The 16,378-nt window shown below is 39.4% G+C and overlaps 1 protein-coding gene across 5 annotated transcripts in view; it reads left to right on the top strand.

Moving 5' to 3' along the window:
- Positions 1–16,378, top strand: part of RABEP1 (rabaptin, RAB GTPase binding effector protein 1) — a 114,089-nt gene that overhangs the window by 22,755 nt on the left and 74,956 nt on the right. For 3 of the 5 annotated variants that reach the window (XM_002826900.5, XM_054536053.2, XM_054536055.2), the window contains exon 2: positions 15,183–15,311. The exons of 1 other annotated variant lie outside the window; for it this stretch is intronic. In XM_002826900.5, coding sequence (XP_002826946.3) covers positions 15,183–15,311 — 129 coding nt within the window. Of the gene's footprint in view, positions 1–4,214; positions 4,375–15,182; positions 15,312–16,378 lie in introns of those variants that run through there. One more of the 5 variants, XM_054536054.2, reaches the window with a different exon arrangement.

Raw genomic sequence — 16,378 nt, forward strand, 5'->3', positions numbered from 1 at the left:
GGGTGAGGCACGAGAATCTCTTGAATCCGGGAGGTAGAGGTTGCAGCGAGCCGAGATTGTACCATTGCACTCCAGCCTGGACAATAAGAGGGAAACTTTGTCTCCTACACACACACTCACACACACACACACACACACAATCTATATCTCTCTCTATATATATGTATTTCTTTCTATATATGTATCTTCACAGACATTGTCCTTTTTTATTTGTTACAGATATTTACAGATATTTTCCACGTTTGTCCTTTGTCTTATTTTGGCTTTTGGGGTAATTTATTTTTTTGAGACAGGGTTTCTGCCTGTCACCCAGGCTCTAGTGCAGTGGTGTGATCACGGCTCAATGTAACCTTGACCTCTCACCTCAGCCTCCTGAGGGCCCTATAGGCACATGCCAGCATGCCTTGGTAATTTTTGTATTTTTTGTAGAGATGGAATCTCCCTTTGTTGCCCTGGCTGGTCTCAAACTCCTGGGCTTAAGAGATCCACCTGCCTCAGTTTCCCAGAGTTCTTTGATTACAGGCATGAGCCGCTGCATCTGGCCATTGGGATAATTTTTGTTATAAAGAAATCTAAAATTTCACTTGGACAAACTTATTGGTAATATTTTGACATTTTCAAAGATGTTCTCTGTCTCAAAATCAATTAGATAGCCGCTCATAACTTATGTTGTTAGTGTTTAAATTTATTTTTAAACAGTGGCCAATTTTTTTCTACATCATTTCAATTATTAAGTTGTTTCTATGTGAGCTGTTTGTCAAGTTGGATCTTCCACATCTTGCACTTGTCATTAATTTTCTTTCTATAATTATTTTATAATTACAGATAAAATTTATATTGCCCGTTGCAGACAACTAAGAAAATGCAAAAAAGTGTAAAGTGAACAGTCAGCAAAGACAGTTTATTAACACTTTGGTATACAGTTAGCCCTCTGTATCTGCGGGGTCCACATTCATGGATTCAACCATCTGGGGATTGAAAATAAATCCTTTGGGAGGCTGAGGCGGGGGAATCACGAGGCCAGGAGTTCGAGACCAGCCTGACAAACCCTGTCTGTACTAAAAATACAAAAGTCAGCTGGGCGTGGTGGCGCGCGTTTGTAATCCCAGCTACTCAGGAGGCTGAGGCTGGAGAACTGCTTGAACCCGGGAGGCAGAGGTTGCAGTGAGCTGAGATCGTGCCACTGCACTCCAGCCTGGGTGACAGTGAGACTCCAACTCAAGAAAATAAACCAATAAAACAATAAAACTACAAATTAAAAAATGCAGTATGACAACTATTTACATAGTATTTACATTGTATTAGGTATTATAAGTTATTTACGTTGTATTAGGTATTATAAGTTATTTAGAGGTGATTTGAAGTACATGGGAGAATATGCATAAGTTATATGCAGGTACTACACTGTTTTATATAAGGGACTTGAATATCATCAGATTTTGGTATCTGAGAGGTCCTGGAACCAATTTCCCTCAGATACCGAGGGAAAACGGTATTGTCTTTTTTTTTTTTTTTGAGACGGAGTCTTGCTCTGTCGCCCAGGCTGGAGTGCAGTGTCGTGATCTCGGCTCACTGCAAGCTCCGCCTCCTGGGTTCGCACCATTCTCCTGCCTCAGCCTCCCGAGTAGCTGGGACTAGAGGCGCCCGCCACAACGCCAGGCTAATTTTTGTATTTTTAGTAGAGACGGTTTCATCATGTTAGCCAGGATGGTCTCGATCTCCTGACCTTGTGATCTGTCGGCCTTGGCCTCCCAAAGTGCTGGGATTACAGGCTTGAGCCACCGTGCCTGGCCAACGGTATTGTCTTTTTAGAGTTTCATATGTATAAAATATGTGAAAAAAACTTAAAAATTTGATAGAAAATTACAGTACTTTTATAGCATGTTTTTTCCCACTTAAATGAAGAGATGTTCATGATGTATTATTAAATAATGTTATTTTTAAGAACAGATGCGGTGGCTTACACCTGTAATCCTAGCACTTTGGGAGACCGAGGTGGGCAAATCACCTGAAGTCAGGGGTTCGAGACCAGCCTGACCAACATGGTGAAACCCCGTCTCTACTAAAAAAAAAAAAATTACAAAAAGTAGCCGGGCGTGGTGGTGCGTACCTGTAATCCCAGCTATTGGAGAGGCTTAGGCAGGAGAATCCCTTGAACCCAGGAGGTGGAGGTTGCAGTGAGCTGAGATCATGCCACTGCACTCCAGCCGAGGCAACAGAGGAAGATTCCGTCTTAAAAAAAAAAAAAAAAAAAATGTTAATGGTATGTAACAATAGTATTCTAATGTATGGATTCCCTAACATGTTTAGTTAACCCTCTATTAGTAAATATTGTTTTTATTTTTTCCTATTTCAAAGGACACTGCGGCAAACATCCTGATACATATGTCTCTAAATATTTAGCCAAATACTTCCGTCTGCTAAATCCCTGTTGTGTCAAAGTTTACATACATTTAAAATTTGATACTTTTGGTACATTTAAGTTTTTATATGTTCTTTTGTATCAGTTAGGAATAACTGTCTGAGACCATCTGGAAAGCCAACCCCTAGTAGCTTCAGAAGTGAAGGGTTCAGTTTTTCTCTGTGTTACACGTTCACAAGTAGAGCATTATAAATTTGGTTCAGCTACTCAAGGATGTCAAAGATCTGAGTTTCTTCTATTTTCTGCTTTCTTCCTCTGTGGGCCTGTTTGCCACATCATTATTTTTTGTAGATTTAGTTATGATTTGTTTTTGGGACTATTTATTCCTTTAAATCTTCTACTGTTTTCTTAGTTACATTTGTTGGGTTCTCTACTTCAGGCACATGGATCATCCTTATATTGGATAATCTGTTTCTTGTAGCTATTTCCTCTAATTGCTTTACTTTTCTTTAAAATTCACTGAGATTATCTCAGGTCTTTTTGATGTGTTTAACAAAACGGATTGCATTAATGGATTTCTGAATGTTAGTTTTTGCGCACTTCAGATGAACTCAACTTGGTTGTGATGGATTGTTATTGTAATATGTAGCTAGATCTGATTTGCTAAGGTTCGAGAATTTTTGCAATTATATTCGTAAGTGAGATTCACTTGTAGTTTTCCATTTTGGTACTGCATTGGGTTTTGGTTTTTTTTTTTTTTTTTTTTTTTTTTTTTTTTTTGAGACAGAGTTTCATTCTTGTTGCCCAGGCTGGAGTACAATGGTGCTATCTCAGCTCACCACAACCTCCGCCTCCAAAGTTCAAGTGATTCTCCTGCCTCAGCCTCCCAAGTAGCTGGGATTACAAGCATGTGCCACCACACCTGGCTAATTTTGTATTTTTAGTAGACTGGGTTTCTACATGTGGATGAGGCTGGTCTCAAACTCCCAACCTCAGGTAATCCACCCGCCTTGGCCTCCCAAAGTGCTGGGATTACAGGTGTGAGCCACCGTGCCCGGCCTAGTTTTGGTATCTTGATTATACTAGCTTGGTAAAACGGGAAACATTTCATTTTTTTCTATGCTGAGGACAGTTTAAGTAGTATAGAAAATATTCTCTGAACATTTGATATAATTTATGTTCTCTTTCAAGATTCGCCTTAACTTGTATAGCTATTGCATAATTTGTCAATTTTATTTTCTTTTCGTTTTTGGTTGAGGAGGGGCAAGGTCTCACTCTGTAGCTCCAGCTGGAGTGCAGTGGTGCAGTCATGGCTCACGGTAGCCTTGATCCCCTGGGGTCAGTTGATCCTCAACCTTCTGAGTAGCTGGGACTACAGGTGTGCACCACCACATCTGGCTAATTTTGTAGTTTTTGTAGAGAAGAGGTTTCACCATGTTGCTCAGACTGGTCTCGAACTCTTGGCTCAAATGATCTGCCTGCCTCAGCTTCCATGAGTGCTGGGATTACAGGCATGAGCCACTTGTGCCCAGCTTTTTGTTAGTTTTCTATTGTTAGATGTTGACTTTTTCTGAATGTTTTGGAATTTTAACTGATGCCGCAGTCAGTATTCTTGCAATTATGTCTTTACACATATCTATGATTATTTCCTTAGGATAAATTCCTGGTGGTGAAATTGTATCATGGCCTTTAGTTGAGAACCACTGGTTTATGACAGAATGCTTTAGGATACCCCCTTTACCATTCTGATATAAAATTGTACACAAGACTTTTTTAAAAACCCCAAAACCTAACAGCATAATGCCTTTATTGTAAAGGAAAATAATTTGTAATTAATACAGATTGTTTACAGATTTCAACGTATAAATGAACAGTGTGACTGCGTAAAAGAAGAACATCCCTAGGAGGTGGTATTACACCTGTTTACAACTTCTGCTCATGTGACTCATGAATCTCCTCTATTTAACACCTGTAATCATGGGGAAATCCAGCTAGGCCTTGGAACCAGGCAGGTCAGTGTTTGAATCCAGCTCTGCTACTTACTAGCTGTATATCAGTAGATTAGCTTAATCTTAGAATGTTTCTGCATCTGTAACTGGCGTGATAATGCCTATTTTATGGTTTGGTTTGAAAATTTAATGAGCCAGTGTATAAAATAACTTGCTGATACTCCATGAAGAGCTATTTGTGAATTATTTAATCCTTACTACAATGCTAGAAGATAGTCCTATTATTAGCCCCCGTTTTTACAGATGGAGAGAAGGAACCAGCTTAGTGAGAGGGCTGGGATTCAAACCCTAGTTTAATTCCAGAGCCTGTGCTCTCAGCTGTTATGCTCTATGGCTTCTCATATAATAGTTGATAAATAGGCAATGGATACTTGATTGTTAGCTCCTGTTATTACACATTTCATTTTCTGTAGCTTTAATCAAGAGTTTCTTCCCAAGTATTAACATCAACGTTCTTTCCTTAAGACTTCTCTTTCCTCTTGGTTCTTGTCTTCCCTTCCTGAGACATACAATTAATCTCCTTCATCCACATGTAGGCAGATAGCTATTTATTAAAAATTCTGTTCTCTCTCTATGTATGACCTTGATATTTCAGAAAAGCCCATAAATAATGCAGCCAACTTTCCTTGTAAATAAAATATAACCCTGTGTTTTTATTATTTATTTAGAAGAACTTTTCTTCTGATAAGTAACCCCCACTGTAGAGTTTATAGCTAGTGTATAACCCAAGTGTAGGGAGATAAGGAATTACATCTACATTTTAAAATTTTCTATGTTAAAATCAAGGGAAGGGTTTATATAGGGAATTTGATTTGTTTTACAGTATAATTAAATATGGTTCTAAGAGGTGTTTTTTGTTGCATTAGGCTTTTTTCTTGTAAATGATAAAAATCTTAAGAATATTCTAAACCAATTACTGTTTATATTAGAGGAACTGGTAATAACCAGAGATGATGATATTCTTTATGACTACTAGTTCTCCAGTGTGAATTGTGTATGTGCATAATGCCTCGTTATATCTTCATATGGAGCTTCTTAAACACTTAAAAAGATTAGTATGTAGAGTCACCACCTTCCATGTGTCATGATTCTTAATGTATGGCCAGTCTCACCTCTAACTCCCACCTCCTCCAGGATTTTAAACTAGGAATCTGTGATTTCATTTGGAAACGTTTCAGTGTATGTGTAAACGTACCACAATGCTATCATAACACCTAAAACCAGTTAACAGTATCACCAAATATCCATTCTGTGTTCACGTATTCCTCAGTTGTTGTGCGCACTTCGGTGTGTGTGGAGGGGGTGTGGGGGGAGGAAGTTTCAGCCTACCACACTGATACCCAAACTGTCTCATTTTTGGCCAGTGTGTGGCCTCTTTACATTGACTTCTAAATCTTTTTATATAACCTTAACAGACAAGATGTTCCAGGCTTATCTTGTACACTTCCTGCCCTGGACCTGGAATCGGTCCTTTTTCCTAAGGATCCCTAGTTCCTTTTAGTGGGGAATGTCATTTAGAGAACACATTCTGGGTACTAGGCATGTAGCAGGTTTTATTTTTTTTTTAAGCAGTTTTACTTAAATCACTGTTATCACTATTATCCTTAAACAGAGAGCACTGGGCATTATTTAATCTTTTATTGATGACTTAGTATTACGGAAGTTAGTTTTGGTACTGAGCGGTAAGCTGATGAGTCCCTAGGGCCACTGAAGTTTGTTTTCAGTTAGTTTTGTTTGCCATTATATTAAGTGGTTCTGAATTCTAATTCATTTTTAGTCACGGTTTTATTTTTGCCTCGTGACCCAGTCCTCTGTGCTGTCATAGGGGTTTGTTTCTCATTTACAGGGCTATTCAACCTGCTATCTGCACTCATTTCTTTTTCTTTTTTTCTTTTTTATTTTCTTTCTTTCTTTCTTTCTTTTTTTTGAGGCAGAGTCTCGCCTTGTCGCCAGGCTGGAGTGCAGTGGCGTGATCTCGGCTCACTGCAACCTCTGCCTCCTGGGTTCAAGCAATTCTCTTGCCTCAGCCTCCTGAGTAGCTGGGACTACAGGCGCCTGCGACCACGCCCGGCTAATTTTTGTATTTTTAGTAGAGATGGGGTTTCACCATGTTGGCCAGGATGCTCTTGATCTCTTGACCTCGTGATCTGCCCACCTCGGCCTCCCAAAGTGCTGTGATTACAGGCATCAGCCACGGCGCCTGGCCTGCACTCATTTCTAAACTGCTTTTTCTTTCCTACTGGACTCCAGGCAAAACTGAGGGTTATATTAGGAGATACGACTGGGTCTTATAGAGTATAATATGCAGTTAGATGGGAAGGAAAATCTACCCAGCTAAGCATTCAAGTGCATGAGTTTTTCATTTCTGTTAAGCTTGAAGGCTGTTATATTACATTTGTTGCCAGGCCTCCTTAGGCTCCTCTAGACTGTGACAGTTTCTGTGACTTTGGTTTGATGATCTTGCCAGTTTTAAGAAGTGCTGGTCAGGTATTTTGTAGAATGTCCCTAAATTGGGATCTGTGTGATGTTTTTCTCATGATTAGACTGACATAACGTCTTGGGAGGAAGAGCATATGGGTAAAGTATCGTTTTCTTTGTGTCACATCAAGGGTACATACATGGCTTATCAGTGATGTGTAGCCTTGACCACCCCTACTGAGGTAGTATTGATCAAGTTTCTCTCTCTTTCTTGGGGTGCAAGCGGGGGGCCTTTCTATACTATACTCTTGAGAAGGAAGTCAGTATGTGCTCCTCCATCCCCATATGATGTTATGAAATCAGCCAGGTTGATCGTAAGCAGATTTTTCAAGTGTTTCCTACCTTCTAACTCTTGTTAATTCCTTGTAGATTTTTGTTGTTGTTGTTTAATCATTGCTTAGCACCGTATGAGCAGTCTTTAAGAGTATGGTAGTGGGAGTGACAGTATGTTTTGCCCAAGCTTCTTGGTTGCAAACAAAACGATTTGTCCTGTCTGGTCTAAACAGAAAAGGTATTTTTGAGAAGATATGGAGTTGCTTACAGAGTCATTGGGAGGGCAAGGAGAGAGATTCTAGATGATTCTCAAACTTTAGCCTGCATCTAAAAGGGCTTGTTAAAGCATGTTGCTGGGCCCCATCTCCAGAATTTCTGATTCCGGGAAGCCTGGGATGGGGCCTGAGAACTTCTCACAGGTTTCCAGGTGATGGTGATGTTGTGGTCCCAGAGCTACATTTGGGAGAATCACTCCTTTATGCTAAGCTTTAAGGAATACCCAAAAGCTGCTCTAGAACTGACCTTACAGGAAACTTGCCTCTGGTGCTGCTGGCCTGTAGAGATTCACTTTAATGCTGTTGTCACTGCTGCTTGGACTGATACCATTTCTGATTCAGGAGCTAGACCTATACCATTGGGACACGACTAAAAGTCTTCAGCAACGAGAATGGAACCTGGTTTCTTTACACTGCTCTATTCTGAATTGAAGCTGCATTTGGGTGTGTTTGATTGGAGGAGCCTGGGTCACATGCCTGCATTCTGGTTTTAAGGGAGATTGGGAATTTGTATTTGACTTCTGTTTTGGGAAGCTGAAACTCATAAAATGGAAATTTCTTTAAATGTAAGAAGACTATGCAAAAGATGATAGCCATGGATATGGCAGTTGTCAACTATAGCAGTACTACTAAAAGTAACCTGTCCACAAACTGTTTTTAGTGGTCTTCTAGGGCACAAAGAACCTGAACCAGAATATAAATCCATGTACCGCTTTCTTCATTGAAAAATGTCAGTAGAACTAAGCAATGTGCTTAGTGTCTTAGTTTATTTTACATTGTGGCACAAACTCCTTATTGCATTCTTAGACCAGTAACAAATAGTCTGCATACCAAACTTAGAGTAATAAATCAATATCAACCTCCACCAAGATTTCAGGTGATGTACCAAGGGTCTCTTAGGCCTAACCAATAACTTTGTTTAAAAAAAAAAAAAATCAACCACCTGCGCCATGGTTAAAACTGCACTAGCTTCAGGTTGTAAGAGGAGCCTTGGTTTAATAGCAGTTCAAGTGGAAAGGATTTAAGGACATTGTTGGATTACATTGATTTTATGGGATAACAATAACAGTATGGGGTTGTGGCAAAAAAAAAAAAAGCTAGAGTAGATTTACTGTATATTGTTAAGGGTATGGTCCCCTGAAGAAAGGAGATATTTCTATTAGACTCTATGCCAGTATTGTGTTTAGATCAGACTGTCATATTTTATGTGGAACTTTGACTAAGTTTAGTTTGAAGGGTGAGCAACTTGGATAATGAAGCATTTAGAAATCATGATTAGGAGAAATCTGGAGAAGAAAACGGTGGGTGTGAAATGTCAGATACTAGAAAATCTACTCTCTAATTCTGGAGAGCAGAACTAAAATCTCTAAGGGAGCAGATTTAGGGGAATGTTACTAAAAACAGATTTTTCTTTTTTTTTTTTTTTTTTTGAGACAGAGTCTCGCTCTGTTGTCCAGGCTGGAGGGCAGTTGTGTGATCTCAGCTCACTGCAGCCTCCTCCTCCCCAGTTCAAACGATTCTCAAGCCTCAGGCGATCCATCCCCCTCAGGCTCCCAAGGTGCTGGGATTACAGTCGTGAGCCACCACACCCGGCCAGCTTACTTTAGTCTATAAAGTTACTTTATAAGCTTTTTAATTTTTTAGACTTTTTTTTTTTTTTTTGGAGTGCAGTGTTGCCATCTTGGCTTACTGCAGCCTCAACCTCCCAGGTGCAAGCGACAGGCACACGCAACCACACCTGGCTAATTTTTGTATTTTTAGTAGAGATGGGGTCTCACTCTGTTGCCCAGGCTGATCTGAAACTCCTGGCCTCAAGCAGTCCTCCCACCTTGGCCTCCCAAAGTAATGGGATTATAGATGTGAGCCACTGGGCCCGGCTAGGAAAATCTTAAGTGTAGTTTAAAAAATGATTTTGTAGACTGTGAGTTTCTTAAGAGCAAAATTTAAAAAATGATTTTTTTTGTGTTAAAATATTTTAAGACCATTAAATTATGAATACTTTCTTATGAGCAAATAGATTGAGGTAGAGCAATAAAATAACATAATTATTAAAACAAAGATAAAGCATCTCATTGCCTTTTGATTTAAATCTCATCAGCATAATTCTTTTACTACTCTGAATGCCATTTGGGATATTCATTACAGTCTTTTTTTCTATATAATTTTTGCGTAGCTCATACTGTGCTATGTATAACATTGTATTTATTTAATATAACTTTTTCTGGCTTGGTATTACTTCACTGAATGAATATGTAGGATGGGTAGGATATACCTACCATACTTACTAGTTTTATTTTATTTTATTTTTTTCAGATAGGGTCTCATTCTGTCGCCCAGGCTGGAATGCAGTGGTGCGATCTTGGCTCACTGCAACCTCTGCCTCCCAGGTTCAAGCAGTTCTCGTGCCTCAGTCCCCCAAGTAGCTGAGATTACAGGCATGCACTACCACGTCCGTCTAATTTTTGTATTTTTGGTAGAGACAGAGTTTCGCCACATTGACCAGGTTGCTCTTGAACTCCTGTCCTGAAGAGATCCACTTGCCTTGACCACCGAAAGTGCTAGGATTACAAGCATGAGCCACTATGCCTGGCCGATAGTTTTATTTTAAAATCCAGTGACACACAAGATAAGACATTTGAGTTTTAGGAACTGTTCAGAATCTTTGATCCCACTGGAGTTATTTTTTGTTGTAAATTGGTTGAAGTAGGTGTTTTCTTGGATTTTGAACATCATTAAACAAAAAGGTTTTGGTCGTAGTAAATTTCACGTTGCTTATGTCTTTATCAAATTTAGTGTAAAGATGCCAGGTGTGGTGGCTCACACCTGTAATCCCAGCAGTTTGGGAGGCCAAGGCGGGCAGATCACTTGAGGTCAGGAGTTTGAGACCAGCCTGGCCAACATGGTGAAACCCCATCTCTACTAAAAATACAAAAATTAGCTGTGAGTGGTGGTGGGCACCTGTAATCTCAGCTACTTGGGAGGCTGAGGCAGGAGAATCACTTGAACCCCAAGAGGTGGAGGTTGCTGTGAGCCAAGATTGCGCCATTGCACTCTAGCCTGGGTGACAAGAGCGAAATTCCATCTCAAAAAAAAAAAAATTAAATAAAAAATTATTATATTGTTTTACTTGTAAGAGGAACGTAGTAGTAGGACACAACTCGAATCTTAGAATTATTTTAAGTTATTGCGTGTTCTCCTGTTCATATCAAAATTATTATTAGGTCTTTACTCCATTTATTTATTGTGTTTTTTCTTTTTGTATTGCTTTTGCTAATTGAGACATTGTGAATTGAGTGACATAGTCATTTTTCCCTTTGGATGTCAAGCATTATAAGTAGCCATTGCATGGCTGGATGTGGTGGCTCACACCGGTAATCCTAGCACTTTGGGAGGCTGAGGCGGGTGAATCATCTGAGGTCAAGAGTTCGAGACTAGCCTGGCTAACATGGTAAAGCCCTGTCTCTACTAAAAATACAAAAAAATTAGCCGGGTATGGTGGTAGGCTCCTGTAATCCCAGCTACTTGGGAGGCTGAGGCAGGAGGATCGCTTGAACCCAGGAGATGGAGGTTGCAGTGAGCCGAGATTGTGCCACTGCACTCCAGCCTGGGCAACAGAGCAACAACTCCGTCTCAAGGAAGAAAAAAAAAAAGAAAAAAGTAGGCAATGGATTAGATAATTTCTCCCTTTTTCTTATTGCTCAAATGAAGGCAACAAATACGGGATGTGCGGAACTGTTGACAAAGGCTGGCATACTGATGTTCTCAGCCTTCTTAATTTCAGAAGGTTTAATATTGTTGAAGGCTGGCATTACAGTAATTAGTTTGTTCATGATGCTATAAAGATACATGGTAATAAGGAAGGGGATGAGCTGGACGTCTCAGCATGGAACTGAGTCAGAATCTTGAGGTTGGAAGTGACTTCTGGTCTTTTCTGGCTGCATACAAAGTCATTTGATCACTACTTTTTTTCTTTATTCATTAAATAAATACTGCCAATTTAATAATGACAGCTAACATTTATCAAGTTTGTTCTATATGCCACACTAAGTACTTTTTACATGAACTATTAGCTAATGATAGTGACCTATTAGTTACCATGTTATAAAAAATACTACAGCATTTTGTGTGATGAGAGCTATTTTCTCCGTGATCTTTGGTTGGTTGCTAATGCATCAGGATATGCTTATTTGTAAACTTTCTCATATTGAGAGTGAATCGGTTTTTCTAGATGTTGTAGTAAAGGCATTCTTGTAAAAAGCAGTTTTTTTGTCTTTCTATATTGTAGAATTGCAGTATGTTAGAAGTACTTGAGGTGGATGATCACTTCTTAAAAATAAAATAAGACAATTACTCGATATACTCTCAAAAGGGTCATGATTTCTAGAACTGAACACTGTCCTAAAGCCTGGAGAGAGCCAGGCTTTGTGGGTATAGAGTGGGTCTAAACTGTGGCTCAGAGCCATGAAGGGGCTGGGAGTCATGGAAACATACTTAATCTTGGCTGCAGCTTTAACAGCTGCATTTTTGTTTTGTTGATTCATTTGCCTCAGTTCCTAATTATAAATATATTAATGTTGAGAGGTATGGGTGTTTTGGTTATGTGTGCATTTTGGTAGAGGGATAGGAGGGGATACATCTTATTAGAGAAAAATAAGAACAGAGGGATTTTGGTTTTTCTCCTTCCTTGATTCCCCAGAGCCCTTTGTTACCTCTCTACTAATCAGTAGCTGCCAGTAATACTAAAGTGTTAAGTGGAAAAGTTGTTTAACTTATTAAACAATGTGGATTTAACAATAAAAATACCAGCAGAATTAGCACAGAGAACAGATTTCTTTCCTGATTTCAAATGGTAATATGAGATAATTGCACATTTTCCTTCCAATGGATTTCTCATCCCTCTTTTTCTCAAAGTTATCAAACCTTCAGTTGACCAGAAGTTGTTGCTTTGACTTAGAGACCCTACATGTTCATTCCTCAAAAATTACCATTAATGACATGGAACTCAAACCAGCAGTCATCCTCTTTCTGCAATGATTGCACTTACACTATTAAATCTATAGTGAGGCTAGTTTCAAGGTCTCACGGGAATGAACACATAGAGATGCTTCTCAACTTACTGTGGTGCTATATCCCATTATAAATTGGGAATATCATAAAATGCATTTAATATACCTAACTTATGGAACATCATAGCTTAGCCTAGCTACCTTAAATGTACCCAGAACGCTTATATTAGCCTGCAGCTGGGCAAAATCTTCTAACAGAAAGCCTATTGTTGACAAAGGCTGGCATACTTATATTCTCAGCCTTTTAAATTTCAGAAGGTTTAATATTGTTGAAGGCTGGCATTACGGTATTAGTTTGTTCATGATGCTATAAAGATACATGGTAGGCTGGGCACGGTGGCTCACGCCTGTAATTGCAGCAATTTGGGAGGCCGAGGTGGGCGGATCACCTGAGGTCAGGAGGTCAAGACCAGCCTGGGCAACATGGTGAAACTCCATCTCTACTAAAAATACAAATATTAGCTGGGTGTGGTGGCGTGTGCCTGTACTCCCAGCTACTCAGAAGGCTGAGGCAGAAGAATCGCTTGAGCCCGGGAGGCAGAGGTTGCAGTGAGCCAAGATTGTGCCACTGCACTCCAGCTTGGGTGACAGAGTGAGACTCTATCTCAAAAAAAAAAAAAAAAAAAAAGAAGATACATGATAATAGGGGAGGGTATAAGCTGGAAGTTTAAGCATGGAACTGATTCAGAATCATGAGGTTGGAAGTGACTTCTGGTCTTTTCTGGCTATATACGAGGTCATTTGATTGCTACTTTTTTTGTTATTCATTAAATAAATACCACCAATTTAATAATGACAGCTAATATTTATCAAGTTATAGTAAAATGTTGTATATCTCGTGTAATTTATTGAATCCTGTAGTGAAAGTTGAAAGTAAAAAAGAGAATGGTTGTGTGAGTACCATAATAAAGTGGAAAAATTGTAAGTGAAACCATCGGTTTGAACCATCTGTATTGGTTTTAGTTCATTGTCAAAGGAATACATATCTGCATAGAAGAGAACTTTGAGAAGCTTATGGAAGGCCAGGTGCAGTGGCTTATGCCTGTAATCCCAGCACTTTGGGAGGCTGAGGTGGGTGGATCATTTGAAGTCAAGAGTTCGAGACCAGCCTGACCAACATGTGAAACCGCATCTCTACTAAAAATACAAAAATTAGCCAGGCGTGGTGGCACATGCCTGTAGTCCCAGCTAACTGGGAGGCTGAGGCAGGAGAATCGCTTGAACCTGGGAGGCAGAATTTGCAGTGAGCTGAGATCACATCACTGCACTGTAGCCTGGGCAACAGAGGGAGACTCCGTCTCAAAAAAAAAATAAAAAAAAAATAAGCATATGGAAGAAATTAATGAGCCATATTCTGTTACTCATAGATAAATCATTGGTATATTTTTTCCAGTCTTTTTTTCTATACATTTTAAAATGAGCTCTCAGTTAAATTGAGTGATTGGGAGAGGGGTAGCCTTCAAAGATAATCTCAGATCTTGATTAAAATTATAGGCAAATCATCATTATCTGGAGTGGCTTGTAGTAGGAAACTTGGACCTCTGCTGGCCTAAGTAGTTAATGGTTGATTGGTACTAACTGATATCCCCTAAAGGGATTATGGTCATAGCTTTAAGGCTGGGATACTGTTGGGGCAAAAGAGGAGATCAGGGGTTTGGACAGCTGGACCTCCCATCTTATGCTTCAATCAAAAGAACCCCTGGGTTTGGTCAGGGAAGGCAATCATTTAACCAGCTGTGTCCAAATTATAGAGTCCATAAAGTAAAAAAAAAAGTCTGCTAATCCCTGCACACCATGATCAATATTGAAAACATGGAAGAAAATCAGATTATCTCCCAGTAATTGAGAGTTTATGTAGAATGTACAGTTCTGTATCCTCTCTATGAATGGGTTTTTGATTATGATCTCAGTATAATGGTAATGGATCATTTTGAAGTTGGAAGAATAGTTCAGTCTGGTATGGCTACACTAGTTAGGGAACCTATTAGATTTTGCTTGTGACACTTGAGAGAAATGGGAAATAGCAAGATTGGCAATAGGTTCATTTGTGGGATAAGTAGCTCAAATAATCCAATATTTAACAGTTCTAAAATTGAATTGCTATTCAGTTGCACAAAGGCACTTTAGAAGCTCTTTTTTTGTGGGGAAGTTGGCCTTATGTGATTGTCTGTATATTTGTGGTTCCACTTTACATGACTCATTTACAGTTGTGCATTAAGTCTAATAGAAGGGTCTTACTTTTTTTTTTTTTTTTTTTTTTTTTTTTTTTGAGACAGAGTCTCACTCTGTCACCCAGGCTAGAGTGCAGTGGTGCGATCTCGGCCCACTGCAACCTCCGCCTCCCAGGTTCAAGCGATTCTCCCACCTCAGCCTCCTGAGTAGCTGGGATTGCAGGCACCTGCCACTACACCTGGCTAATTTTTGTATTTTTAGTAGAGACAGGATTTCTCCATGTCGGCCAGGCTGGTCTCGAACTCCTGACCTTGGGTGATCCGCCCGCCTCGGCCTCCCAAAGTGCTGGGATTACAGGTGTGAGCCACTGTGTCTGGCCTGTCTTACTTTTTTTTAACATTAGAATATCCTAGCATATGGTGGATTTTTGGAAGAAGCTTGACTACTTGTTTCACGTGTAGCAATGTACAGCTGGAATACTAATTTACTGTTTTATAAATTTATGAATAAAAGTTATTACTTGTTAACTAGTATTTTTTTCCCCCAGTTTCTCTTCAGCAACGGGTAGCAGAATTGGAAAAAATTAATGCAGAATTTTTACGTGCACAACAGCAGCTTGAACAAGAATTTAATCAAAAGAGAGCAAAATTTAAGGAGTTATATTTGGCTAAAGAGGGTAAGTTCATAAGTCTCCCACCAACTTCAATGTGAAAACTGCCTTAAAGTGTTGAGTTTCTTGGTAGTAGTGTTAATTTTATTATTGAATAAACCTTGATTTTATTTGTACTTGCATAATAAAAGAATACTGTTTAAAGGCTAGGTTAAGAATGGGATTGAAAAACAAGTTGAAAAATGCCTTCTTCAGATTTTGCCTTGTTTTTTGATCTTACTGTTCATATTTAGGTTGCATAGCCTTGAGATAAGAGAATGTTATTGCTCTTAACATTTGGGATACAGTTGTGGGCAAACTAGGATTGTTCTCATTCTAATAACAGCTTTAGCTATGTTATCTTTAATTCCATGAAACATCAGTTTTACCCAACAAATATTCAGTTATTTATCAATAAATACTTATTTAATATCTACTATGAGGCAGACATTATACTTATGTGTTGGGTATACAGAAAGAGCAAAATTCATGTGGTTCTTTAACTTGGTTGAACTCAATGAGCAAACAGATGTTAAGTAATTGTGTGATGAGTTGTTGAACAGGAAGTTGCAGGCTGGGCACGGTGGCTCACACCTGTAATCCCAGCACTTTGGGAGGCCAAGGGAGGGGGCGGATCACCTGAGGTCGGGAGTTCAAAACCAGCCTGGCCAACATGGAGAAACCCTGTCTGTACTAAAAATACAAAATTAGCTGGGCGTGGTGGCACATGCCTGTAATCCCAGCTACTCAGGAGGCTGAGGCAGGAGAATTGCTTGAACCCAGGAGGCAGACGTTGAGGTGAGCCGAGATCATGCCATTGCACTCCAGCATGGGCAACAAGAATGAAACTCCATCTCAAAAAAAAAAAAGGAAACTGTATAAGGAAAATACATGAGAGAACATGATGGGGGACCTAATTTGAAGGATCAGGGAAGGGGCTTACATTCTGAGTATCGACCTAGAATAATGTGAATATAGTTTCCACAGCTCTCTAGACCAGTGATTCTCAAAGTGTGATTGTAGAACAGCATCATTATCGTCATCATCACCTGGGAAAGTTGTTAGAAATGCAAATGTTTGGGTCCCACCCAGAT

Source organism: Pongo abelii, chromosome 19 (assembly GCF_028885655.2).
Source record: "Pongo abelii isolate AG06213 chromosome 19, NHGRI_mPonAbe1-v2.0_pri, whole genome shotgun sequence".
Lineage (NCBI taxonomy): Eukaryota > Metazoa > Chordata > Mammalia > Primates > Hominidae > Pongo > Pongo abelii.